Here is a 25,278-nt window from a genome sequence, read left to right as displayed (position 1 = left end):
CAAAATTTGTTAGTATTTAGTTTAATAAATAGGCCCAGTGTGTGTACGACGAATGAGTGCGCCATTTATACCGATTCGTAACTCCATTTAATGTAGGTACAATAATTTTATAAACGCTTAAAACAATGACCTTGTACATCTATTTGGGTTTTTACACACACCAAAGCCACAATATATAAATAGCAAATTTCCATCACCTGAAAGGGAATTCTGAGATGACAGCTACTCAACACATCTCCATGATGGGGAAGAAAGAGCTAGCGTGAGGAGCTGGTATGGGAACGCAGCGTTTGCTGACTACACAAGTCTTTTTCAGACCGGTGTCCAGGGACACTACACACAGGTTTGCTATGCTCAGCATGGTGAGTTCGGCAACTCTAGCATTTTCAGTTTGAGCTGTATAGGAAGCAGTGTCCACTTTCTTTTCTATTTTATACCATTCTCTCCACCCCTCCATTTCCAAGAAAATAAAATACACTGTGTACAGGAGTGAAGATTCAAGAAGTCAAATTCACTCTGAGCAGTCAATGTTGCACCATGAACATTTATTAATTTTTCACACTAAAATCTATACTTTATTTAACAAAGAACATGGATAAGGAAGACAGACGACAGACAGACAGACAGACCGAACTAAATTCATTTCATTTCTTCTGCTGTGCCATAATCAGCTCATCACACAGCTTGGTCACGTCTTCAACCTCCTTTGTCTGAGGGGGGGGAAGAAATGGTATACAATTCAAAATGAATAAAGGCCTCACACCTCAGAGTGGCAACTCAAACTCCCAGATCCTGCCCAGTGTTCAGCTGGAAGCAGCAGTCGTGAATTAAGTTACACTTCACTACTAAAAGCTGTGACATCAGCTACATCAAACCAACCCCACCGTTACACATTTCTGCAAACACAGTGGACAGATTCACTCACGGGCACTTTTTCAGAGATGGCTTTAACAAATCTGAGAAAGCCATATTAGCACGGTCTGCATCAGTGTTTCAGATACCCCTCGCTGCAGAAGCAAAAGTCCAGGGGGTGGAGCTGGATCTAGATCCAACTCCTCCCACCATGGTGTTTTCATTGGTCTGAAGTAATTGCACTACGCAGGAGGAGTCGTATCAGATCAGCCATTCCAAATCACTGCTGCCGTCCTAAATTGATACTTATTTACTCACTTGCCTTTCATTTGTGAATAATCATGAATGTGAAATTAAGTTCACAATAAATCAATTTTCATCTTGCTAATGTTAGTAACTAGTTTCCTTTGGTGATTATACTAAATCTGACTTTGTTTGCACGAACAACCACTGTTAAGTTTATCTAATCTAGGTGTCCAACTAAGTGACGGTAAAAACTGATGTTAGAAGACGAGCGGTTAGCTAAACAGAATACAGATGTATTAAATACTTATGTTGTGTTCTTCATATTTGACAAACTGTTAAATTAGCTGTTAATTTGCTGTAATGCGGTTGTGCTGGTCGGTACCGCATGGACACGTCGAGGGGGATTGTTATTCAGTAGCGCGTGCATGTAGCGGCCATGATCCTCATTAACCAGTTCACTAGAAAAAACTAAATATAATGCTATTGATATTTTTCCATCCAACTATAGATGCATATCACGGTTTTGAAAAAAAGGACAGATACTTTCAGTTGTGCGGTGCACTACATGTTTCCGTAAATATCACTGTCCATTCTGCACACCTGAAGTGTACAGTCCTAACAAATTCCCTCATGATCATTATTCCTGTCCACTTTTATGTTTCCTTGTAAACTAAAAAAAAAAAAAAAAAAAAAAAAAAAAAAAAAAAAAAGTGTATCGTTTTCTTTAAATAACATTTAAAGAACATTTTGATCTTTAACCGGTAAAAGTTTTAAGGGAGAATTTATTGGATTTATATTTCCTGGTCGGAAAACGTAAGCGACACGTGTTAGCTTAACAACCAATTGAAATATGATTAATTTAAACCAATGAAAAGAAGATATGGACGGTAGGAGGAGTTGGATTAGATCAAGCTCCGCCCCCTGGACTTTTGTTTCTGCAGCGATGGGTACTTGCAGTGTTTGAGCACCGCAGTGAGCAGGTACCTTCTGCTCCAAGTTCTTCTCCAGCGAGTGCACTTTCAGCTGCTCCCTCCTGAGCTGCATCTGAAGGGTAGACACTTCAGCCCCCAGCTTAGAGCGGACATCCGCGATCTCACTATTCGCCCTGGACAGACAGGCACAAACCCCATCAAGGCACTTCACATCCACTTCTACAAGACAAGGAGTTTAAGACAGTTGTATAATCCAGGTTCAGAAAGTAAGTCCTCACCAGGATTTTGCTCAGGCTTCCTGGATTGTGTTGATTCCACTAATTTTACCTGGATTGCACTAATTAGAAATCTAGCAAGCTTGAGCAAAATCCTGGTGAGGACTTTTACTTTCTGGACCTGGATTATACAACTCTGGTTTAAGATACCCTGTCTTTAAATAAGCATGTGTTCCTGATATAAGGCACTTAATGCTGCTAGCACATTATCTCCAAACAGCACTCTGACCACCCAGCAAAACTCTGTGCCAACCCCAACAGCATTTACAAGCCCAATATTCCTTTGGCTTGAAGACCAGGATCAGCCTGATCAGGACACGTTAAAACAAGACTGAACTCCAGGCTTCAGGATAACAGGATGAGTGTCGGCTCCACCCATGTAGCAGGAGCACAGGCGGTGCTTACTGCTCGATCTTCTCCTCAGCGTGTGCCTTCAGCATCTGGTAGCGCTTCTCCTCCTTCTGCAGCCTGACCATGTAGGTTTGGGCACACTGCTTCAGGGTCTCCTCATTCTACACACACACACACACACACACACACACACACTTCAGCCATACACCAATTTGTGGCACCATGACAACCTGTATGGAACATTAAACCCATCCCTCCATTTTTTAAAACTGGGAAAATCTCATTTCATGTGGAGTTCTGTGCACTGATTGGCTCAGCTACTAATGGACACTCCCCCATCTCTCAAACACCTTCTTGAAGCCCTCGATGATCTCCTTGCGTTTGTCGAGACGTTTGACGACGTCGGAGAAGGACCGCTCCATGTCGTTGAGGTCCTTCATCAGCTGCTGTTTTTCCTCAAGGACCTTACTCAGCTCTGAGTGGGCCAGCGCCTCCTTCCGCTTGTGCTCCTCTGCGCGTGCACACACACAGAAACAGATTGACCTCAGACAAGCCTGATAATTCTAGTACCAGTAATTATAGCCATGTTCAACCATCAGACTGAGAAACCACATCAACTCACCCGTCAACTGAGCGATCAGGCTCTCAAAGTCCGACACAATGAGCCTGTAGGGGTGAAAGTGAGATTTATTTTACAACGGCAGGCAGGTAAAGGCCAGACCCCTTCGTGCTTTGAATTGACTCCCAGTAGATGAGAGATGGAGTCTCTATGGAGATAGGAGGCACGGAGGTGGCTTACCTCATGTGCTCGTTATTCAGTTGCAACTTCTCCATCTGCAACTCCAGTTCTCTCTCTTTCTCCTCAGCCTGAAAGAAACACACCATTTTAAAACCACGCATTGGCTTATCATAAACAAACCACAAACAAGCCCACTGTAGTGATATTAGCAGTCAGGCTAACACCCTCTCTGCTGCCAACACATGGATCAACTGGAGGACGGAATGGTCCTGACGTGCAACGTGAGAGCTTGTTCACAGCTGCATTGGCCATGATGAGCCCTCTCCTCGTATTGCGTCTAGGGCGTGTACCTGTTTACGGGCCCTCTGCATGGCTGCATCCATGTCCTTCTCACTGTATTTCAAAACATCGACAATGAAGTCCTCGTTCTTCGGCGCCTGTTTCATGGCCGGCACCAGCAGGTCCAGCACTGTGGGATCCTTCATCGCTGGTGTGTCCGCCTGCATGCACACACACACACACACACACACACACACACACACAACAATTACGGTACAAAGGCACACACTGATCTGAAGGGCTGTACATCTGAGGTTTCTGAAGATATGATCGCAGTCTTTTTATGGGGCATCTTAACATGCGTGTTTATGTGGTGGAGGTGTCTAAATGCTGTACTACATCACAAGCCCGGCACACTAACCCAATTTCCTTGGTTCAGACTAGGGCTGAACGATTAATTGCATTTGCGATAATTTCGCGATTTTTTAAAACGCGATTGTCTAATCGCACAGGCTGCGATTTAAACTGGTCACGTGACTTGGGAGCGAGCCGAGCCGAGGACGAACGGAGCAAACCCGAGCAGGAGGCAGGGAGGTGGAGAAGTGAAGTTAACACAGCGCACTTTAACTTGTTGCACAATGGCTTCAGGCTCGACAGAAGCTGACAACTGAAAGTCTAATTACCAAAGAGGGGCAGCACATCAGTTGTGTGAAATTACTTTGGCTTTTAAAAGATGCTGCACATCGTCAGGTACTGTGTAAAACGTGCCTTGCTACTGTCGCTACGACGCGAGGAAACACTACAAACTTCTTCAGTATAAAAAAAAAAAACACCACAAAGCCTCATATTTGTAAGGCTAAAATGCCAACGACCAGTGCTGCATCTTCAAATACGCAAAAGTGTTTCTCTGCGCTTATACAGCTTTAGTATGCGGTGAGCAGCGAAATACCGTAAAATCACGCATATAGGCGCAATAAGATTTAAAGCGCCGATGAATCGCGAAAGCGTGGATAGCTTGACCGCGGTCCAGCAGACAGGGTTCACTGACCGAACCGTTTGAAAGTGTAACTCCTTATGGATATAATTGGAAGCGGCACGCTGAAATAACTCTGGCAGTAACGGAGTTCATAGTGAAAGACATGATGTCCGTTAATGTAGTGAACAATCCCGGCTTCATGGCTTTGTTAAACACACTGGATATGCGTTACCAAATGCCCTCACGCACATATTTTAACCAAGTTGCTATACCTGCAGGGTTGCCAACTCTCACGCATTGAGCGTCTTAGACTAAAAAGTTAGTAGTTCGCTCTGGCGCCAACCACAGGCGATCGATCGATCACGATATAATAATAATACTTAAATTTAGTCCATTTTTTACACACACACACACACACACACACACACACACCGGCATCCCTGTATCTGAGCTGTATAAAAAAATGCCGAAATAGAGTTTCCTGAAGTGGAACAATGGAAGAAAATCGAGATTTTAAATCGCAATCGCAATTTGGAGATAAAAAATTGCAATTAGATTATTTTCCAAAATCGTTCAGCCCTAGTTCAGACAAAAGCTGAAAACGAGTTAGCCAGTCCTGCACAGCATTCACTTACATTTTCATCGAATCAAAAGATAACAAAAGCAATATGGACGCAGCTACATCCTGGTCAGATAGTGGTCATGATATGGAAGTGTTGACGAGGCCAAACCTTCTAGACTGAGCTAAACGCATTTGTGGGGGCGCGTACCGTTCATTTAGTGATACATTTAAACAGTTAAACTCATCAAGAGCGAATAGCATGCATAGAGACAACAGAGCCAGGAACTCCTGGCTAGCCAACTAACAATCAAAGTCTTCTTACCAAGGAGAGATTTGCCACAAATGTATCGTGTCCTCACATTTACGCTGGACGCTGGCTCATTCACGGGAGGATAAAGAGCAATGACAGCAGTTCACACACGCATCGCTGCAGTCACTACCGGCACAATGGGCCATTGTGCTGCGACCTGATGCCAGCAGCGGTTCTAACGAAGCATCTTTCTGTCCCGCCTGTTAACGCGTGACGACGGCCAGCAGTTAACTCGGAAGGTGGAGGTGTGTGGGCAGAGGAAGACGGAGGCTTACTGGTGGAGGGAGTTCATCCAGCAGTTTTGTAGTTTCTTGCTGACACTTCTGCCTCACCTCGGACTTCGCAGCTTCCATCATCCTGCAACACGGATGTACACACGCTTGATTCAGACCTACGAGGTAACATAGGCGAGTCAAGGGCAGTTAAAGGCCCGTGTGTGGGCCCAGGGTGAACAGAGACCCACCGGATGGCCAGAGAGGGGCGTGGCAGGCTGACGGAGGAGCTCGACCAATCTGCAGCTGCTTTCTTCGGGCTTTCCTTCAGCAGCGGGTCAAACTTCAAATAAAGGGACTGCTTACGCAGAGCAGACTCCTTAAACTACACACACACAGTTAGAAAAAAGTGCAGTCAGTTAACAGCTCATTAAAATGTTTACAAAGAGAAAGAAACTTGAGCTACTCACGTTGTTGGACCCAAACTGCTCCAAATAATCAATCTGTCCGTCAAAGTCAGTAGGCATGACTGCAGAAGCAGAAGGAGGTAACAGAAATCAGTTACTCTAATTTTGGAAAACGTTTGTACTCAGTCCTATGCCTTGTGGAACACCTACACACGGAGCCAGGCACGAACTCCTCATCAGCGGCAAGGGAGTCAAATTCAGCATGCTGGCTGGGTGGGCGGAGCTCCGGGGACACCTCTCGGGCTACTGGCTGATGATTGGCTGGGCTACAGGGTACATCGCCCTGGGTGACTGCGAAAGGCACCGCCTCAACTTCAGACTGCAATGGGGAAAAACACGTTGGCAACAGTCGATTGTTTAGCGTCGAAGGAAGTGCTACACGCAAAAGCATCACCTGACCTCGGTCCGAGACGCCTCACTTTCTTCAGTCTTTATGCTGTCGTTGCCAGGAGGAGAGCTGTTCGAAAGACGAAGAGGATAAGGTAATGCATAGGTCTTTGAACGTGATGGGTTTAAGTCCAGGCCAGGATTGTTCTGGTCTAGTAGGGTAGACACTACACAACTATACATTTAGCCTGAGCAGCAGTAAGTTCATAACGCTAGCATAGGACCTTTAGTCTAGGACAGAACAATAAACGACCCCAAATCACTCACTAATGGCGCATTTCCACTAGGGCCTGCTTGGCGCGATACGGTTCGATTCGCGACGGTTTGTGAGTGTTTCCATTAGTACCACTTCCCTGTGAGCCGGCCCCTTCGGGTACTTTGTTCGTACCGACTCGCTCGAGGTTCTAACCGTCCCGAAGCGATACAGTTCTGTGACGTGGAGGAACAGCATGACACTGATTGGCCAGGGAGTGTCGTCACAGGTTGCGTCAGGAGAGCGACTCTTCCGCTATGCTATGGACTCCTCAGCCATTTTTAAAACCCAAGGAGCGAAGTCTGTTCCCTGGTCAAACGCAGAGGTACAAACCTTTCTGTTAATAATCAGCGATCAAAAAATCCAGGGCGAACTGGACGGGGCCACTAGAAATGTAAAGGTTTTTAGCGAGGTTTCCGCGCTAATGGCCACTCATGGCTACCAGCGGTCCATTCAGCAGTGCCGGTCGGTCCAAGCTAAAAAAGCTTAACGCGATTACCGGGCGGTGAAGGACCATAACGGACGCAGCGGAGCAAACCGCAAAGACTGGAAATGGTTCCAGCAAATGGATGTCATATACGGTCACCGGCCAGCCAGTAACGGAAGAGAAAACGTGCTGGACAATGTCGGTGCTGGAGGCCACGGAGAATGGTGAGTGTATTGTGATTTCACAGTTTTACTACTAGGCTCGTAAAAGATGTAATATGAACGTAATATGAACGCATCTATTGTAAACGCAGGAATTTAGAGCTGTATTTGTAGTTAATGTTACCGCCACAGTCACTACTGTATAATAGCTAGCTCTTAGCCTTGCTAGTTGCTAGTTAGCTGTAGCCATAAACACAGCATGAGCAGCGATGACATGCTACACATTTTGTGCAGTTACGCTATATCGTTGTTGCTTTCACGGGAATGCTTGTGTTTAATATTTGTTATTTTTTACGTTCAAGATTCCCCTTCCACTGACGAGGCGAGCGGAGTTGGCGGAAAATGTTTCCTTCAACCGGGCTTTCCTCGGGGTGCTTGGCGAACTTGTGAACACCATGCGAGACAGACGCCAGTAAAAGCACACAAAATGTTGCTTGTAGTACTATAAATATTTATTTCATATAAAGCTATACGTATATATTTGCTTTTTGCACTTTTTTTTTTACTATAACTATTATTTACATATGTTGTACTTTAAATATCTATATTTCATAATAAAAGTTTGATTTCATTTAATTGTATGACTGATGCTTTTTATGCAGGGTGTGTTCAGCCTGTTTGAGTAATACCAAATTATTATCAATAATTAGAGCAACCACATACAATAATGAAGATAAAGATAAATAAGATACAATAATGCTATGTGTTAAGGGGCATAGACCGGTGTTGTGGTCGTATACAAATGATGTCACGACACTACAACCCGCGCGCCAACAGCGACTCCACCCACATTGGGGTGGTTCACCATTGTAATGGAAACACAACGCGACCGTTCCGTTGCGAATCGACCCGTATCGAACCGTACCGCGCCAAGCAGGCCCTAGTGGAAATGCGCCATAAGAGTTTGTTTACAGACCTCACAAAAGCTCCAAAACAATCAACCAGACACTGCATTTGTTGACGTGAGCGAGACTGAAGGGGCTTAAGAGACCCATTCTCATGCTGACCTGGGTCTGCCATTCTCCACATCACAACACTGATCAGGAAGCTGTGGGCACTCAGGGGGGGTCGTGGGCTGCAGCGCCCCAGCCTTCAACACGGCACCCAGAACTGGACCAGAGCACTCCTCCCGAGGGGGAGAGCTCCCCATCTTGGCAGATGTTCCAAAGGGGTTGAAGTCAGGGTCATCAAACTTATCGAGGTCAAGGCTGTAAGCACCTCTCATGGCATTAATGACTACAGGCGCACCGTCGTTTGCTGGATTGCCGGTTTTGGGTTCGAGTTCTCGACTTTTCTTCTCAGTCAGAGCAGAGGCAGGTGTTTTGGTGGCTGGTTTGGAGCTTGAGGGCCTTTTCATGCCGAGACGTTTGGGGGGCGGCTTGCGTTTGACCTCAGCACAGTCATCAAAGTTAAATTCCAGTAGCATATGGCTGTCTTTAGGGCACGAGGCAGGGGGCTTCTCAGGCTCTGCACTGCTGGCCGGCACCTCCGGGACGCTCGGCACCTCCGGGACGCTCGGCACCTCCGGGACGCTCGGCACCTCCGGGACGCTCGGCACCTCCGGGACGCTCGGCACCTCCGGGACGCTCGGCACCTCCGGGACGCTCGGCACCTCCGGGACGCTCGGCACCTCCGGGACGCTCGGCACCTCCGGGACGCTCGGCACCTCCGGGACGCTCGGCACCTCCGGGACGCTGTGAGTGGGCTTGCGGTCAGATGTACAGTTTTCCTTCTCCTGCTCATACACCTCGTCTTCTGTTTTGCAAGGGGGAGAATTGTTGACTGGTGTTTTCCTGCCAAGAGGAGGAGAGTTCTGCATCTTTGTACCACCACTCTGAAATGGGTTGAAGGAGTCAAGATCATCAAAATCAATCTTGTATGATCCTTTAGGGGGTAAAGGTGAATCCACAGCCTTGGAAGGGTCCTCTTTAATAGGACAGCCGTCTGACGTGGAAGGTTGCTCGGGAATTTTCAGATTCTCAGCCTCCATGTGAGAAGCTGTGGATTTTTTTGGGTCAATGATCACCGTGGTGTCCGATGAGTTTTCTGAAAGGTCCCCCAGGGAATTCTCCACAGACGGCGTGTACAACAGGGTCTCATCCAGAGCCACGTCCGTCTTACCAGGGTTTTCTGGGACATTCACCAACTCCTCGCAGACAGATGTTGGTGAAAATGCAACCACATGAGTTTGCTCTAGCTCAGGGATGCCCGAGAGCTGGTGCAGAGACATAACCTCGTTGGACCCTTGAAAGGGATTCATGGACTCCAGGTTATCGAAGTCAATGATGTAGCCTCCTTTGCCTTTAATGGGCATGTCGTCGTCAGGGTAGGGAGCATAATTCTTACTTGGATCATCGAACGGAGCTTCAGGACCACTCTGCAGAGATGGTGGGCTTTAAAAACAAAACACCACACACATCATTATGAGCATTATGGAGGTAGCATAAAAAAGTCTTGTTTGCAACAGGCAGAGCATTACAGAAATTCACATCTATTTGCAGAACATCTATTAAAAATTAAATTTGACACATGGTTTCTGTATGTGATTTGGGGAAATGTCACAGTACTGCTGACTAGAAAAGATGGACAGTCAATCACTTGGATAACTTGTGTTTCCAGATAATCAGGGTTAGTTTCTGTATTTACTCATTACTCATACAGTGACATTACCAGCTTCCAGTATTCAGGCCAATGTAGTACTGCACTCAAGACACAAGAGACTAGCTCAAATCATTTTTATAGATGACAACAAGCCATACCGTGTCCTAAAGCACAATGTCACACCTGTTACTTAAACAGAATAGGGCAAGGGTTTGAAGCTTTAGGTGTGTATTTACAGGAAAATATCTTGGGTGAAATGGCTCTAGAAATTTAGCTGGATTTAATATAGTTTCATAGCAAAAATAAGTAAAAGAAGCACAAATGTCTTGGATGATCAACTACATTTGGGGCAAAATTATGGAACTAATTTGCCTTATTTTAACTTGCATTGCCTGGTACTGTGATCAAGAGGAGAGATGTGTAGAGAACAAGTTAGCACTCACTCAGCAGAAGCGGTCAGAGAGAGAGACTCCAGGGCATGAGTGCAGTCGTCCAGAGAGTCCATGGTGCCAACACGGCTGGGGGACATAATCCTCCTAGTAACTGGGTCTCTGAGTGGAGTCTGGAAACAAACCTGGAGAAACAGCAGCCGGCAAGAACCAGTGATAAAAAAATCCAAAACTAAACTGACCAATTCTGATAATGGAGAAAAGGCCAATAGAATATTGCAGGCACATTTCATGCATTTCAAGCAATATTTTTTATAAAGTCACATAGTCAAATAAAGTCACAATGCGAGTAGATTAGACAAATGGAAAACTAAATGTAAATAAAAAAATAAAAAACTAAACACAAGAGCCTCAAGTTTAGCAAAGCATTTTTATTGTACAATGGGGAAGAGAAAGTTAGCAAAAAAACCTCCTCAAACCCATGCTTTCAGAAACATGCAACAGACCTACCTTCACTCCTCTGGGCAAGTTTTTACTGACGTTTTCAGCCTGCGACTGACGCAGTATGGAAGGCCTGCCAGTGGGCTGGCTGAGAGCAAATATGTCAGCAGTGGTTTCAGAGGTGATGGGCTTCCGCACTGAACACACTCCCTGATTCTCATCATTTACCACCACTGAACTCATACTGGGAGGGAGGGGGGAGAGAGAAGGAGAAAAAATAAAGCAAGAAGCAAACTGTGACTGAAGCGTGAGGGGGATATCGCATGAAGAGGGCCCACCCATTTTGGCACTGGCTGTACGCCACTCAGCTGGGTTGGCTGATAAGCCCAAAGTCTCACACACACCAAACAAACATCCAAAATGAAGTGCTCTGGGGGGGTGGGTGGGGGTAAAACTGACAGAAATAACCATCACAAACAGGCCCCAATCGGTCTGGCACATGCTGGTGAGTCAAGTTCTTTTGGAAAGAGTAAACTGGGTGGTTATTGTGTTCATAGACCTACACCACCAGAACATTGTACCGATTTATTAATTGTGTGCACACTGTTAGTTTAAAAAATATTTATAAATGAACACCAGCTTCTTTACAACATAAAAAAAACCTCCTTCACCTCCCAGGAAGCCGTTAGCACAAAGCGCAGCAATTGTAAGGCCCCCGTGCAGTTAGGTCAGCTGGAGCTTACAGCACTCAGCTGATGAGCTTGTGATGCCAAAGGCCCCTCAAAACGACATGGCGCGCACACACACACACACACACACTACAGGGTCAACTCAGTACTTCAGGCAAAAGAAAGACGAGGTCCCAAATTTGATTATAGTGTCACTAACTAAACGTCAAAAGTGAACACACGGAAGGAAAAGCCCGCCAGGGAAAGTTATCCACGACTTTAAGAGAAATGTGTGTGGAGATGTAGAGAGGCAAACAGGCCATAAGCAGCTCACACTGCATCGTCATTCAGACTGGCAATGCGATCCAACCATCTACCGACACAATTCAGATCCTTTCAGTGTGAAATAAGGAAGGACACTTGCCAATCGTTTAATTTATCCACACGTGTCCATGGATTTTACCGACTGGGATCAACAATTCAAATTGGCCAACTCATCAAGCAAGACGCCAATTTCAAACTTGGCAGTTTTTTTTTATTTAGTCAGCATGCCAGTCAGCAATCTGACGACACACAGCTAACTAGACAGGTAGGTTAGCTAGTTAAACAGTTATTTGCAAATAAATATGCTAAGAGTTATGGTTCTGTTAAGGATATGGTTCAAAGGCAAGTGAGTTTAGTCAGAAGTGTTTTAGCTATCGATTAGGATAACGGAGCCAACTATCGTTTCATCTGGAATGAGTCATCAAGTAGTTGCGCATTTGCCGTTTAGTTGCAGCTGAAGGGAGCGGTGCTAAAGCTGCAAGTGAACACAGCTAACTTAGCTAAGGTATGTTATCTAGGTCACACATGCTAGTTACCACAGTACGCGTTAGACGTTTGAAATAACAGTGATGGCTTGCGAAAAAGAAGTTAAGCTAGCGTTAGTAAACTCTTAAAGAAAGCTACGCTAACTAAACTAGCTAACGAATAGTTATCTAACGCTAACCAGCTCGGTTACCTAACTTTGTTAAGCAATTATCTTAACAGCAGTGGCCCACAAAGTTAGTGACTAGCTAACCAGTCACTAATAATAACAGATAATGGTCTGTTGGCAGGCCTACCTTATACAGCAGCTCTATTTGTATATCGTTCTCTCTCTGAGATCCTTCACCGTTTGAGCCAGACCGGCGTCGGGTAAATTTCAAATGTAACGCCTCTGCGTTGACCAATTAAATACGCCGCGTGGAGCCAGTAAGGCGGGCGTATAATATGAATCGTCCAACGGAGTTCCAGTCGAAGTGCAATACTAGTGGTCGTTCCAGAAATAGACATGCAAACGAGCCAATAACATATGATGCATAGACGACGCGAACCCTCTGGTAACCGTGACCCTATATGACCCATCAACTGGTTGAATTAGTTGGTTCACTAGTTATTTGGTTCTGGTTTAGGCCATGAGCAAAATGCACACGCACAGTAGGGCTTTGCGTAACGACATAAATGTTTTTATGATTTTAAGAATGATCATTCTTAATATTAAGGATATACTCTTAAGCTTGGCAGTTGTAGTCTGTATTTTGGAGTGAAATGTATCCTTAATATTTAATATGTTTAAGAATAAAACATTTAATTATAAAAGTTTTGGTATAAAACAGTTCAATTTAAAACAAACTGTTAACTCAATGTGCAGTTTGCAGGAAAGTGAGTCCCATGCATAGACCGTATAGTCCCATGAGTTTAACTGTACACTTACAGTGGGCTGGAGAGTGATAGACTACTTTAAATGCATATACATATTTAAAATGTATATGTAACCTCATTCAGATTACTCTTATCTTAAAGTTTTATACTCTGATTACTCTAACCCAGGGGTGTCCAAACTTTTTTCACTGAGGGCCACATACATAAAAATATTGGAGGGGCTGGGCCACTTACTAGAAATTAGAATTATAGCCTTAACTTTAGTGTATTAAAGTTAGAACAATCAATTAAAAGTAGTGTATTAAAGTTAGAACAATCAATTAAAAGTGGTCAAATATTTTATATTGTTGAATATAATTGAATAAATGGATATTTATTGATTTATTGATTCTTAGAAGATTTACAGTACAAATAAAAAACAATAAATGGGAAAATGCGACGGGTAAATTTTAAGCTTCGTTATTTAAGTTATTAACATTCATTTGAAACGGTCATCAACATTAACAGACTGAACTGAACAGGAGTGCATATAATTTTAGTAAATTATTCTGGTGAGTATCAGCTGCGTTGGTATGTAAATCGGACCATCCAGCTGCGGTGCTGATCCGACGCCACTTGTGCCGTCGTACATTATACCAGAGGCGATTGCTCTAAAACTGCAAGGGAAGCTCAGCTTCCCCTAAATATTAAAAAAAAGATCAAATATATACTGTTGTGTATACATGTCACTGACTAAATATGTGTTACAAAGCGCTCAACTTTTGTTCAGAATCAGCATCTTATCACTGGTAACGACGCGGCTTTCCTCTCACTCATTCCCGCACCTTCGCAGTGCTTTAAACAGATCATCCAATCATCATGCAGAAGCTGAGCGTCCGGCCAGCCGAGGCCCCGCCCACTACTGCATAGAACCCCAGAGACGCTGAGCGTCCGTTGGGCGGGACAAAGTCATTGGATAAATGCGAGTTATTGGTTAAATGCTGGGCTTTGTCCCGCCCATCGGACGCTTTTTTGTAGAGCAACTGCCTTGATCAACAGTAACTCCTCCTGGTGTTAAAACTAAGAAGTGCAATTTACTCAAGCAAAAGTGCGGGCCATATTCTATTCTGTTTATAAAATGTCTTGCGGTCCAATTAAAAATGGACCGCGGGCCGTAGTTTGGACCGCTGCTTTAACCCATTGATCGCCAGAGTATTAAAGCTATTAATTATTGAGAGTTAGATACCATGTGCAGTAAAGTCACCATTAATAAGAGCAGAAATACCGAAATAAACAATCTACTTACTTTATTAATGAAGTAGGCTATTTTATTTATTTCTTTTTAAATTTATTTATAGATTTGTTTATTTATAGATTTCTTCCTCCAGTGCTAATGAGGTGGGCGACAGTAATGCAATTCTATTGAGCCACTGGTCAAACGTGGTTAGAAGGATCTGTAAGGCAAACCATCTAACAGCAGGTCGATAGAAATACATCTATACTTCATAAGTTTTAACGTTTTTGAGGAAAACTATGACAAATCTGCTCGGAGCTGTTTGACAGTAAACCGGGAAAAACGCAGTAACCGTTACTGAGTTGTTAAGAGATATTTTATTATAGTTCTCAGGAGAGTAGGCGGTATTATTGCTCTATAAAAGCCGATTACGAGGGTGTCATGTGTCATGTGTGAAATAGCAAACGTTGATTTAAGGCGCAAAAGTGATTAGAAAACAAAGGTTATTTAAACACTACTTTCGATTCGTTTAGTGTGTTCGTTTAGCATAGTGAAGAAAGAAATTCAAAAATAAATGAATAAACACATGCACGAATAAGTAAACCTAGAAATATATACATGTATAGCTATATAAACACAGGGCTCTCAAGTTTAGAATTCATTTCAGAGTGTGAGCGTCGGTGGCGAACGTGTCGCCAGTGGAGGGCGACATAGATATGGATCAGAGGTAAATAAACTAGATTTTTTTTTTCGCCGTGTGAAATCGGAAGTGTGGCGTGTGAAGACGGTCAAATGCGTGTGTCACACGCTCAATGCGTGAGACTTGAGAACACCGATAAACAAAATTACTTATTTAGCTTCTATTTTGTCAAATGTCTGTTTATTTTACTGTATGTCGCACATTTACTTATGGATTTATTTACGGCTTTATTGGTTTTGTATTTTTTCTTTGGTACGTTTTGTCCTCCATGATGAACAACTCGGCAAGTTCTTCCTACTGAACATGTGGTTGGAATATACATTTTTGGAAGACTAAAACACTCTTGAAATAAGACCATGCACTGATTGTTAAAGGTTTCTTTAAATGTATAAAGGTATACTCCCGTTATAAATTCTGTAACACTCGTGAGTTTAACTTCGGTATATCGTATCTGCGATTAACTGAACACATATGAAAATTATTTTAATCAAGTTTAGGCAATTTACCTAGCGTAACGTCATGAAACAAATGCAGAAACAATATGTATCCTGATTAATTAACGACGTTGTACGTATTCTGTTATTACCCAATCCTTCCTACGAGAAAGTAAAAATATTTCTACAGATTTTCAGCCAGCCGGTTCTGTTATTTCGGGAGCGAAGCTGCGTCTCCTGGACACTAGAGGGCACACTAGTCCTACTTCTGCTCGCTAGGAGACCGCAAGGTTGCTGAAATTAAGAATAAATTGTGAACATAGTATTCACTGTTTTGTTAAATATTGCAGTTAACAACAAAAATATGTAATTTACATACAAGTTGTATCCCATCTCGATGCAAACAGAAATACTAAAGACAAAAGTAAATAAAGTCAGGCTCAGACAATTAGATACACGTATTACTTATTTATTGATTATGGACTGGTCAAGCCTGCACACCTTGTATAGCTACCTTTATTATAAAAGCAAATTTGACAGGGCCAGTTAGCCTATACACAGCATGTATAAACACACACACACAGGAAAGTTACACTTCACTTTTTGTGGATTCAAAAGGGAGTGGATCAGCTGTGGTTTGCAAAAGGGACGATTTCACAGGAAGGACAGAGAAATGGGGAAGGAGAGAAACGGGGAGTGTGTTACATAACCATGCTGTATTTGTGTAGAGGTCAGTCAGTGCAGCTCTTATAGAACACATCTTATTCCACTGACACAGCAACACAGTACCTTACACACTCACTCACGGCCCCCGTCCTCATGTGCCTGGAGTGGGCCCAACACGAAGAAGAGGACAATCTACAGACATTTTGTGAAAGGTTTGCAAAAGACACGATTAACAGTAGCAGACAAGAAACAGCAAGTGGGGGAAACAGTGCCTGCGATTAAATAATTTGCACTCTTTGTCTCTCTCTCCCAGTGGTCAGTATCAATGGAAGGATCAGGTGAAAGTGTGGTCCTGCATGTCCACACCCCAGACTCATTTCATTTATGGAGTCCCTGCTGCAGTCATCTCCACTTGGTAGACAAAGGCCTCTCTTTCTAATCCCTTACCTTCACCAATCTTTCACTGCCAGTGTTTGAGTTACAGCTTTGTACACCAATCAAAACACGGAGTGGGTTTAAATGGTACTGCAGTCTTCTTGGTGACAAGCTCTGAATTCCATTCAGGACCCTTCTCTGTTGACTAGGAAGCAATAGGCAACACATGCACACAAAGCAACAGCTGCTCACTACAGAATCTCTCACTCACATGCTTTCTCTCTCTCTCTGTCTCACACACACACACACACACACACACACACACACACACACACACACACACACACACACACACACACACACACACACACACACACACACAGACATGCAGTGTCTAGAGTGTATTCTCAGCTGCACCCAGCAGCATCAATTAAACTGTAATTGCAAACCAATATCAGTACAAATACTATACTCTGCTAACAATATGAGCAAGCAAGAGACCCTTTCATAGTTTGCAAATAAAGATGACATTGTGGTCATGTTTTTTTTGTTTGTTGTGAAGACATTTGCTATTTATCCAGCAGTGACAACACTACTTAAAAATTCTATCTTTAAACAATGATTATACAATATGGACACATTTAGATTTAATAAGGTCCTTTAAAATAAAAATTTGGCAAAAAATCCCTATGTGAATCAAATCATTTATCATGTTACAACAGCCTCCATGTACCATCTGTTCTCATTAGCTTCTAGTACATTAATGCACAGCTTATCTGGACCCAGTTATGGAGCTATAGTCTCTAAACCAGCGCAGTCAGATGCTCCCCAGTTGATGGTGACATACAAGTAGCTAGATAGTGTATTAGCATCAAGTTTGTCTTTACACACTGCTCAATTAACTTGCAGTACAGTCCACTATATGTGAATGGGTTTCCATATTCTTATTGTACATTAACTCCAGCAGGACAAACAAGTTTATGATCACTCAAGCCTCATATATTTTGTCCCCTTGACGGGGTACAATACATGACTTCAAGATGCAAAATTCTTGTAGTGTTATCTGACAGTGTAGACAGCCGCAGTATACGCACTGAATTGCTGGCAGGCCGATTCTTCTTGTAAATGCTATCCTAAATTTCTCTGCTAGATTTCAAAGAAGTTAAAATATGTGGCCATTTTGACAAATCACCCTAGCAGTCTACTATAAGAATCTGGGATAATTTGTAGGGTGAGTGTGCTAATATAACTAAGATGATCCTGATAAGTTGATTACAGTAGAACCCCAAATTATTGCAAAACATTTATTTTGGAGAACCATATTCTCTGTATTAAGAAAAGCCAAAGTCAAGACTGTTCAGTAGGACAAGAGTAGAGTAAGGGGATATTGCTCTTGGCTATTTATCAACTTTATCAGCATCTTTTATCTGAGAAATCCTGCTTTGTGAAACACCACCAGTGTTTTGGTAAAGGTGTCTGGCAAAGACCTAATGCAAAACATTCTGCGCATTCCCATCTTAAAAGTGAAATCCTTGGCGTACCTTGGCTTATTTGAATAAGAAGAGTTCACTACATAGAACTGACATCAGCGCAAACTTGCGCATAAGCAAAACGGTTGTAAAACAAATTCAGCCATGAGTCAAATTTACACCCTTAAAATTTGCATACACCAGTGAACATTCTACCCCAGGCAAGTTTTGTGGACAGTTTCTCCAACCTTAGATAATAATCAAGAAGACTTGTCTAAAAGTTTGACATTGAAAAGCGGTTCCAGCATAATCTCAAGCCCATCTGCAACATGCAAGTAGCTAGCTAGCCATGCTATATGATTTTAAATGCCTTTTGCTGTTTATGTGCTTATTGCAAGTTTCATAATGAGTTAAATTTAATTTACTCAGTGTCCAAAACCAAGTAACTACTGAAGGTTAGCTCCTAGTACGTTATTAGCAAGCTCTGAGTAAGTATGCTAGATAGCTACATAACTAAGTAGTATGATAGCAAATCACTAGCTAATAAACTAACTAGTTAGTCAATCTGTTAAGTTTTGTTTGAGAAATGAAATGTCCACTGTGACAGGCAGAAACATATCTGGTTAGACGCACAGACTCCATGGATCTCCTCTCAGGTAGTCAGATGTGGATTATGACTTCATAATGATCCTTAATGTGGATTATGACCTCAGGACGCCTGTGATCAACCAGCCAATCAAAGCACAGCTCATTAATTATTCATGCAGAGGTTGTAAAGAAAGAAAACAAGTCATGGAGTTAAGGTCGTCATAAGAGAGAGGGAGAGAAAGGGAACAGAGATCAGTGCACTTGTCGCACTACCTTTTAAAGATCCTTGTTTTACGAAGCTGTTGGGAAATTGAGTCCAGCTTTTCAGGCCATTTTCATTGTAGCTTCATAAACAGGTGTGTAAAATAGCATTTGGGGGTTTTTTGGGTAACAAATTCTACAACAGGCATCAGAAATCAAAATGTTAAAATACTGAATCAATTCCATAGCACCTTTAATTTATTGTACTTTATTTTTTTATTGTGTTGTAATGTTAGTAACTGTGCCCCCCCCACCACGTCAGATTCTGAAAATGCTCACCCGTGTTCACCAAAATGAGTCTTAAAGATTTGTACTTATCAATTTACTGCATGCTCTGAGAAAAAAAAAGTTAATTTTCAGCGTAAACAAAAATGCAGGCTATTACTGTATATTCAATATGATAAATTATTTATATGACCACAGGTGATATTGAACCAAAGATGGTTTCTTGTGCTGATTTAACGGTTTAATAACTAATTTTTTATTCGTCATTGCGTTGTCTACGGTGTGGCCATGTGCAACTCAGCCATGTCGGGGTAAGATGCTGTTGTCGGCGATTTATGTTATTTATTTATTTTTTTTTTGGGAAGAATCAATTGAGAATGTTCAATACTTGCAACAATCAAGATGTTTGATCATCGAATCATTCAATGTTTTTAAAAAGGTAGCCAAACATGCAATTCATTATTCCATAGTTTTTGCTACATGACATATAAAGCAGGTATGGACCACTCTCTAAATGCATTGCTTTCTAAGAGAACAGACTAACGGAGTAATCTGGTGAATGTAAACTCAGTGTGTACACGTACATGCATAAACATGCTCATCTTTATCCAGATGTGTGGTGTTTTAAAGTAATGGGATTAAGCTAAGAGCAGACAAGACCATCTGAAAGAGAGCCTCTTTCATTCAGTTTGACCCCAAAACAGCACCACGCACTTGTCAGAATTTGCTGCAATAGTTTTGTTGCCAAACCAGTGGCTATCGCTCCTAAGCCTGATCAATATGGCAGCAGTTAAGCTGCACATGATCACAGGTAGGTGCCGGTCTACACATTACTCCTGTTAATGGTTTCAGAGAGAAAGAATATGCTTTAGGGGAAAAAGAAACTCATTACTCAGAAGCACCCCCAGTAAACACTACAGGAACAGCACCAATAGAGAGGAGAAAAAAAACACAAACCAGTCCACAGGGCATGAGTGGGAGTGTGTGTGTGTGTGTGTGTGTGTGTGTAACAGGTTGCACAGGTGGGGGTGGTTAAAACAGTCACTTGACCTGTGGATAAATTACTAACTCACTTCCTCATAATTCACACAATCTCTGTCTTGTTGTGAGTGTGTAAAGAAAAAACACCCTGCTCAGCATGCCAGCACAGAATCTTTAGATCCAAAAGAATCTTATCAGCTGATCATGGTAATGACTACCTTTGGCAAAAACAAGTTGTTCAAGCACACGAGTTCTTAGTTTTTCAATGCATTTATTTAAGCAAAATAGAATTTATTCTTATGTAGATACAGGTGGGGGACATGGGTGCACCCGGATCAATTTCAACACAATTTGTGCAGTCTCATTATATACAAAAGGACAATACTTTCCTCTCTAGGTACTTGTGCATGTGCATAACCTGCTGCCAGTATGACTGCACACAAGACAGAAATGAGGTAATTTAGGCAAAGCACATTTTTGATCACCATCACTCCCAGACGGACCCCTGAAAACAGCACGCCCACCCATCACCCACAGAGACATGCATCATGGAAACTACACTGGCACTCATGTAGATGGAAAAAGCAAACAGCAGAAACACGCCCTGTATTACAGTGAGGGCCACGCACGAGCGTCACCTCGTCTCTTCACCTGAGTTCGCCTTTGTTCACCCCTCTGCATGACCGAAGTGACCGGATCCCAACCCAGAGGGGATTGTACGCACACCAGTACACACAGAGGGGTTTCGGTAAGACATTCTGTCCATACACAGCATACAATGTGTATAACAAAAAAAAAAACAGGGCGTCTATTTCTAAAGAGGTCCGACAGACGTTCCCCAGACTCTTCCTGCTCATAAGGTGCAAAGGTCACCCGTCACCTGGTGTGAGAAACGTCCTGCGGTTTCTACCAGCCTCCACCCAGTTACCCAACGTCTGCTCACCACGACCCACAACCGCTGCAGCTTCTCCTGCAAATCCGCCACACGTTCTCACTCAACATTCCCGCCGTCCGGCCCGGGTCCGGGAGCCGCTCACGGGTTCTTGAGCGCGCTGATCTTGCGGAGCAGCTGGTGCCGCCGGGCCCGAAGGTTCTTCCTCTCGTGCGCCTGCCGACGCTCGCGAGCGCGCAGCTGTAGCAGGTACTCCGTGGCGCTGGTCAGGATGGCCACCTTCGACGTCTTTGACGAACCCGAGAGGCCCGGGATCTCGCTGCGGAGCGCCTGGAAGCGCGAGCGAAGGTCGTCGCGCCTCTTGCGCTCCAGGAAGTTGCGTCGCTGCTCGGCCGAGTCCTCGGAGTCCGAGGTGGCCGGCGAGGACAGCGGGGACAAGGACGGGGACTCGTCGGACTCCGGGCGGAGACGCTTGCGTGGCAGCTGGGGGTCCTCGTCCTCGCGGTCAGAGTCGGGAGACGGCGCGGCGTAGTTGTGCTGTTGTCGGTGCAAGGAGACGTGAAAATGTTTGGGGCACGGACCATGGGGGTCGGCGCTCACCGCGATGGTAACGGGGCTACGGCGGCCCGGGGGACGGCCCCGCCGCGGACGGTCATCCACGGTCACCACATCCACCTCGTCCTCATCTGGGGGCGGGACAGGAAGACGTGCGCTTAGCAGAGCGCGGACACACAGCCATGCACACAGCGCACAAAGTCTGGATTAAAGCTCGTAGTATCTGAGAATCTCAGTGCTCCCTAAAGTTACAGCAACACAATGCGTGCTGAGACCCTAAAGGGCATCAAGAAGCATCACTTTGTGTTCACACATTTCTATGTATTTTCTGTGTAGAAATACATGATTATTTTTATGCAAGAATATGGCATTATTTATTTATTTTAAGGGTGCTGACTCAAATCATATTTCTGCCATGACCTGCTTTCTGTCAGCACTACATTACACTTGATCAGCACCACACTGACCATTAGAGTCAAATGGATGTCTGATATATTTAATACACACAGAGGACACTACACACAAGTGAAGGTCAAATCTAACAAAATTAAAATGCATCCTGGCACATTATTGGTTCATAGAAAGCTTTTGTCTTAAATACGCCTTAGGATGCAAGTTTCTTGAAGAATCGGTCTTATTAATGAGGGAAGGTTAAAGACACGCCATGGACGATTTCCAGTCATCAGAGCTATATGTAATCAAATTTTCTTTATGACCTCTCTTACCAGATGAGTCAGAGTGCGACTCCGAGCCGGAGGACGCTGTGGTGGGCTTTTTAGCGTGGGGAACCGGGAGATTGAGGACCGCCGCGGGGTTCACGCATCGTGTCGCGTGGGTGTTGGTCAAGGGCGTGCCCAGTGCGGCGCGCGGAGCTCGCGCTGCGTTCGCGCTGCCGTGCGAGGCGGTGGCGAGTTTGGTTTGGGGCGTGACTGGTGGTCTCTCGCTATAGGTAACTTTTTCCAACTGATGACTCGCGGAAAAGCCACTCCACATGCAGTCTTTAATAACAATAGAGCTGAGATTCCCGAAAATGTCCAGCGGATCGATTTTGTACGGTCCACCATAATCCTCATCAAGTGACACGACGGTACCCTTTGACGGTACCCACCCCAGCCGCTCTCCTAGTAAGGGGAATAAAGCATCACTGTCGAGTGTCCTTGAGGGCGACATGGGCGGGGTGGGTAGTAGCTCGAATTTCTTCCAGATATCTTCGCTCGGCGCTGTGGATTTAAAGTAGTCCTCCTCCGTGTCCATCTCGTCATAAAAGTAGTGTTGATACTGGTCGTGCTCCACCGTCCAGTTCGTCTGGAACGCTGCAACAGGGTTTAATCCAGCCATCGGATCAGAAGTTTTACAACCGCCACGCTCTTTTCCTCTTCGCAATCTGGAGAAAAGAACACGCCACATGTCTAAACTCATCCGTTACCGTTGTGGTTCAAGTCATTACTCAAATCACTGATAAACCCTATTCACACTTGAGCAGCGTGACTGGCCACGCGCCTTGCAGCAGACAACCTTAACATGAAACTGCACTGTTAAATCTTAGCTAGACAGGATAGCCAAGCTGGCTACTACTGCAACGTTACTACTCGCCGTTCACCTGCAATATATAGTAAGGCTAGCTAGTGAGCATGCATGCAAAATAAGTTACATATTAAGTTACACGTGCACGTGAAATGGGCTCCTTGGTGGGTTAGCTGACTAGCTACTTTTCCGCAGGTCGTTACGGTTTTCCGCATTGTGAGGGAACCCTGGTAGTGAGTGGAGTTACTAAGTCAGTTACAAAGAACCAGGAAACACCGCAGAAGATTTCACGTGAAGTCAAAGTTATCTACCCCCAAATCAACGAAATTATGCATGCACCGACCTAAAGAACAAAACTGTCCAAAGAACGGTCAAGCAAGATTTTACATACCAGTTCATTTAGTGGACGACCTGCACGGTCTGGATATATCGTAAGAAAAGCGAAGGACAAAGAAGTGCCGTGTCCGGCGCGAGAGCAATCGGGCAACTCCAGGAGAAAAAAAAAGCTCGAGGAACAACAAAAACGTTCCACGCTTTGATCTTTGTTCTATGCCGCGTAGCTCGCGCCAATAAAAGTAATAAGGAAACAAAGTGGGTGTCTAATTACAACGGCCGGATCGATCGCTGCGTCACCGTCCAACCGCACCCCGCGAGCCACTGGCGGCTGTTTCGCGCCAGATCTGCGTCTTTGTGTAGCCCGAGAACCGCAAGCTCCACCCACCGGAGCGCGTGCTTGGGGGGCGGCGTTGTTCGGCGGCGCTCGGTTTGTGAAACTGAATTACGGAAACCCTATGAATGAAAATGTCTTGCTAGTAGGGTTGAGGATAAAGTGACTACAGTTTCGACGTGTGCAAATTATGTAGACTCACTTAAAAATGGCGGAGAGTGCGGAGGTCAGTTTAAAATGAAGGTGTACTGAAAAACAGTGTCGCACTGAGCTACACATTTATGCATAATTCAAGTTCAAACACGTGGACCGGATACTTTTTAGTAACGTACTCGGTAGCTCCCCCAGCCTCAGGTCGTTGTGGTGTGGTAGTTATATGTCATTTTGATCAACGTTTACATGCGCATCCATGCTGTGAATATTCTGTTCTGTAACATCTCAAACAGACGGAGGTGCCCTGAACTTCCGTCATGATAATGGACCGAGAGAATTTATACTGCTAGGATTATCAAACATGATCATGTGACCTTTTTAATATGGGGAATATGTTTGTCTACAAAGATGTATGGCTGAAACCTGCAGTCATGTATATATCAATACCTGAACTTGATTAATGGGTTTGTTATGTAGCAGAAGAAACTGAGATTTATGAAACAGTGTTCTTCCTGTCTTCACTAGTGCAGGTTCTATCAGCCTACTGTTTCTGTTCCTTTGTTACCAGGACTGACCCCAGTCTGGTCTGCTGCTGAAAGCCCTTCTTCTCAAGGTTTGACAAGTCTGAGTCCCCATGGCCTTCTAGCCAGTTTCAGTCTCCTCTGACTTCTCTCGTCAGTAAGGTATTTTGGCCTGCAAAAGTGTCGCTCTGTGGACGTTTTCCCACACCGTTCTGAGTATACATTTTTACAATTAATAGTGCCTGACTACCACCCACCTAACACCAACAATCGCTCAGATCACATTCTTCCCCATGTTGATGGCTGTTGTAAACATTAACTGATGCTCTTGACCCATTCCTGTGTGATTTTATGTTGCCAAAGGACTGTCTGATTTGATAATTACATAAACGAGTGGGTGTATAAGTGTTCCTTATGAAGGGGTCTCTGAGTGTGTGTGTATGTTGAATCTGTACTCTGTGCACACGGACGTAATTTGGGGGGGGGGACGGGGGGACATGTCCCCCCCACTTTTTCAAAAGCCGGTTTTGGTCCCCCCCAGTTTTTACGGTTAAAACCAAATATTTAAATAGCGACGAATCCATGTCCCCCCCACTTTTGAAATCAAAATTACGTCCATGTCTGTGCATGGCTGTTATTAAACTAAATGTACAGCACTTTGGTCAAAGATTGTTGCCTTCAAATGTGCTCTAGAAATAAATAAATGAAAAAAGAAGAAGGTATTCTCTAGTTTCTGCACAGTTAAGAAAATATCACTTGAACCACCGGCAGGGTAACATTTGA

General features: G+C 44.0%; 2 protein-coding genes across 2 annotated transcripts; both read right to left on the bottom strand.

Moving 5' to 3' along the window:
• Positions 1-524: 524 nt before the first annotated feature.
• On the bottom strand, positions 525-12,830 carry tacc3 (transforming, acidic coiled-coil containing protein 3). The gene is made up of 16 exons (XM_076985671.1): positions 12,692-12,830; positions 10,990-11,164; positions 10,534-10,664; positions 8,497-9,882; positions 6,601-6,658; positions 6,352-6,520; positions 6,205-6,263; positions 5,986-6,119; positions 5,798-5,879; positions 3,746-3,895; positions 3,456-3,523; positions 3,279-3,322; positions 3,007-3,167; positions 2,711-2,817; positions 2,083-2,203; positions 525-710 (listed from the first exon to the last, which is right to left on the bottom strand). Exons 2-16 carry the CDS (start codon positions 11,161-11,163, stop codon positions 645-647), a joined length of 2,910 nt encoding a protein of 969 aa, XP_076841786.1. The 5' UTR covers position 11,164; positions 12,692-12,830; the 3' UTR covers positions 525-644.
• Positions 12,831-20,440: 7,610 nt separating this feature from the next.
• mycla (MYCL proto-oncogene, bHLH transcription factor a) lies at positions 20,441-23,910 on the bottom strand. The gene is made up of 3 exons (XM_076985774.1): positions 23,546-23,910; positions 22,356-23,014; positions 20,441-21,761 (listed from the first exon to the last, which is right to left on the bottom strand). Exons 2-3 carry the CDS (start codon positions 22,966-22,968, stop codon positions 21,217-21,219), a joined length of 1,158 nt encoding a protein of 385 aa, XP_076841889.1. The 5' UTR covers positions 22,969-23,014; positions 23,546-23,910; the 3' UTR covers positions 20,441-21,216.
• Positions 23,911-25,278: the final 1,368 nt, after the last annotated feature.

This window comes from Brachyhypopomus gauderio, unplaced genomic scaffold, assembly GCF_052324685.1.
Source record: "Brachyhypopomus gauderio isolate BG-103 unplaced genomic scaffold, BGAUD_0.2 sc43, whole genome shotgun sequence".
Classification (NCBI taxonomy): domain Eukaryota; kingdom Metazoa; phylum Chordata; class Actinopteri; order Gymnotiformes; family Hypopomidae; genus Brachyhypopomus; species Brachyhypopomus gauderio.
The sequence above is the reverse complement of the archived record's forward strand: the minus strand, read 5'-3'. Positions and strand labels throughout refer to the sequence as shown.

Coding starts and splice junctions, on each gene's coding strand:
- tacc3 (XM_076985671.1), bottom strand. CDS start 11,163: ATGAGTTCAGTGGTGGTAAATGATGAGAATCAGGGAGTGTGTTCAGTG. Junction 5,880..5,985: donor CGCCCCTCTCTGGCCATCCG/GTGGGTCTCTGT, acceptor TCCGTGTTGCAG/GATGATGGAAGCTGCGAAGT. Junction 3,896..5,797: donor TGGATGAACTCCCTCCACCA/GTAAGCCTCCGT, acceptor GTGTGCATGCAG/GCGGACACACCAGCGATGAA.
- mycla (XM_076985774.1), bottom strand. CDS start 22,968: ATGGCTGGATTAAACCCTGTTGCAGCGTTCCAGACGAACTGGACGGTG. Junction 21,762..22,355: donor GTCGCACTCTGACTCATCTG/GTAAGAGAGGTC, acceptor TCCCGCCCCCAG/ATGAGGACGAGGTGGATGTG.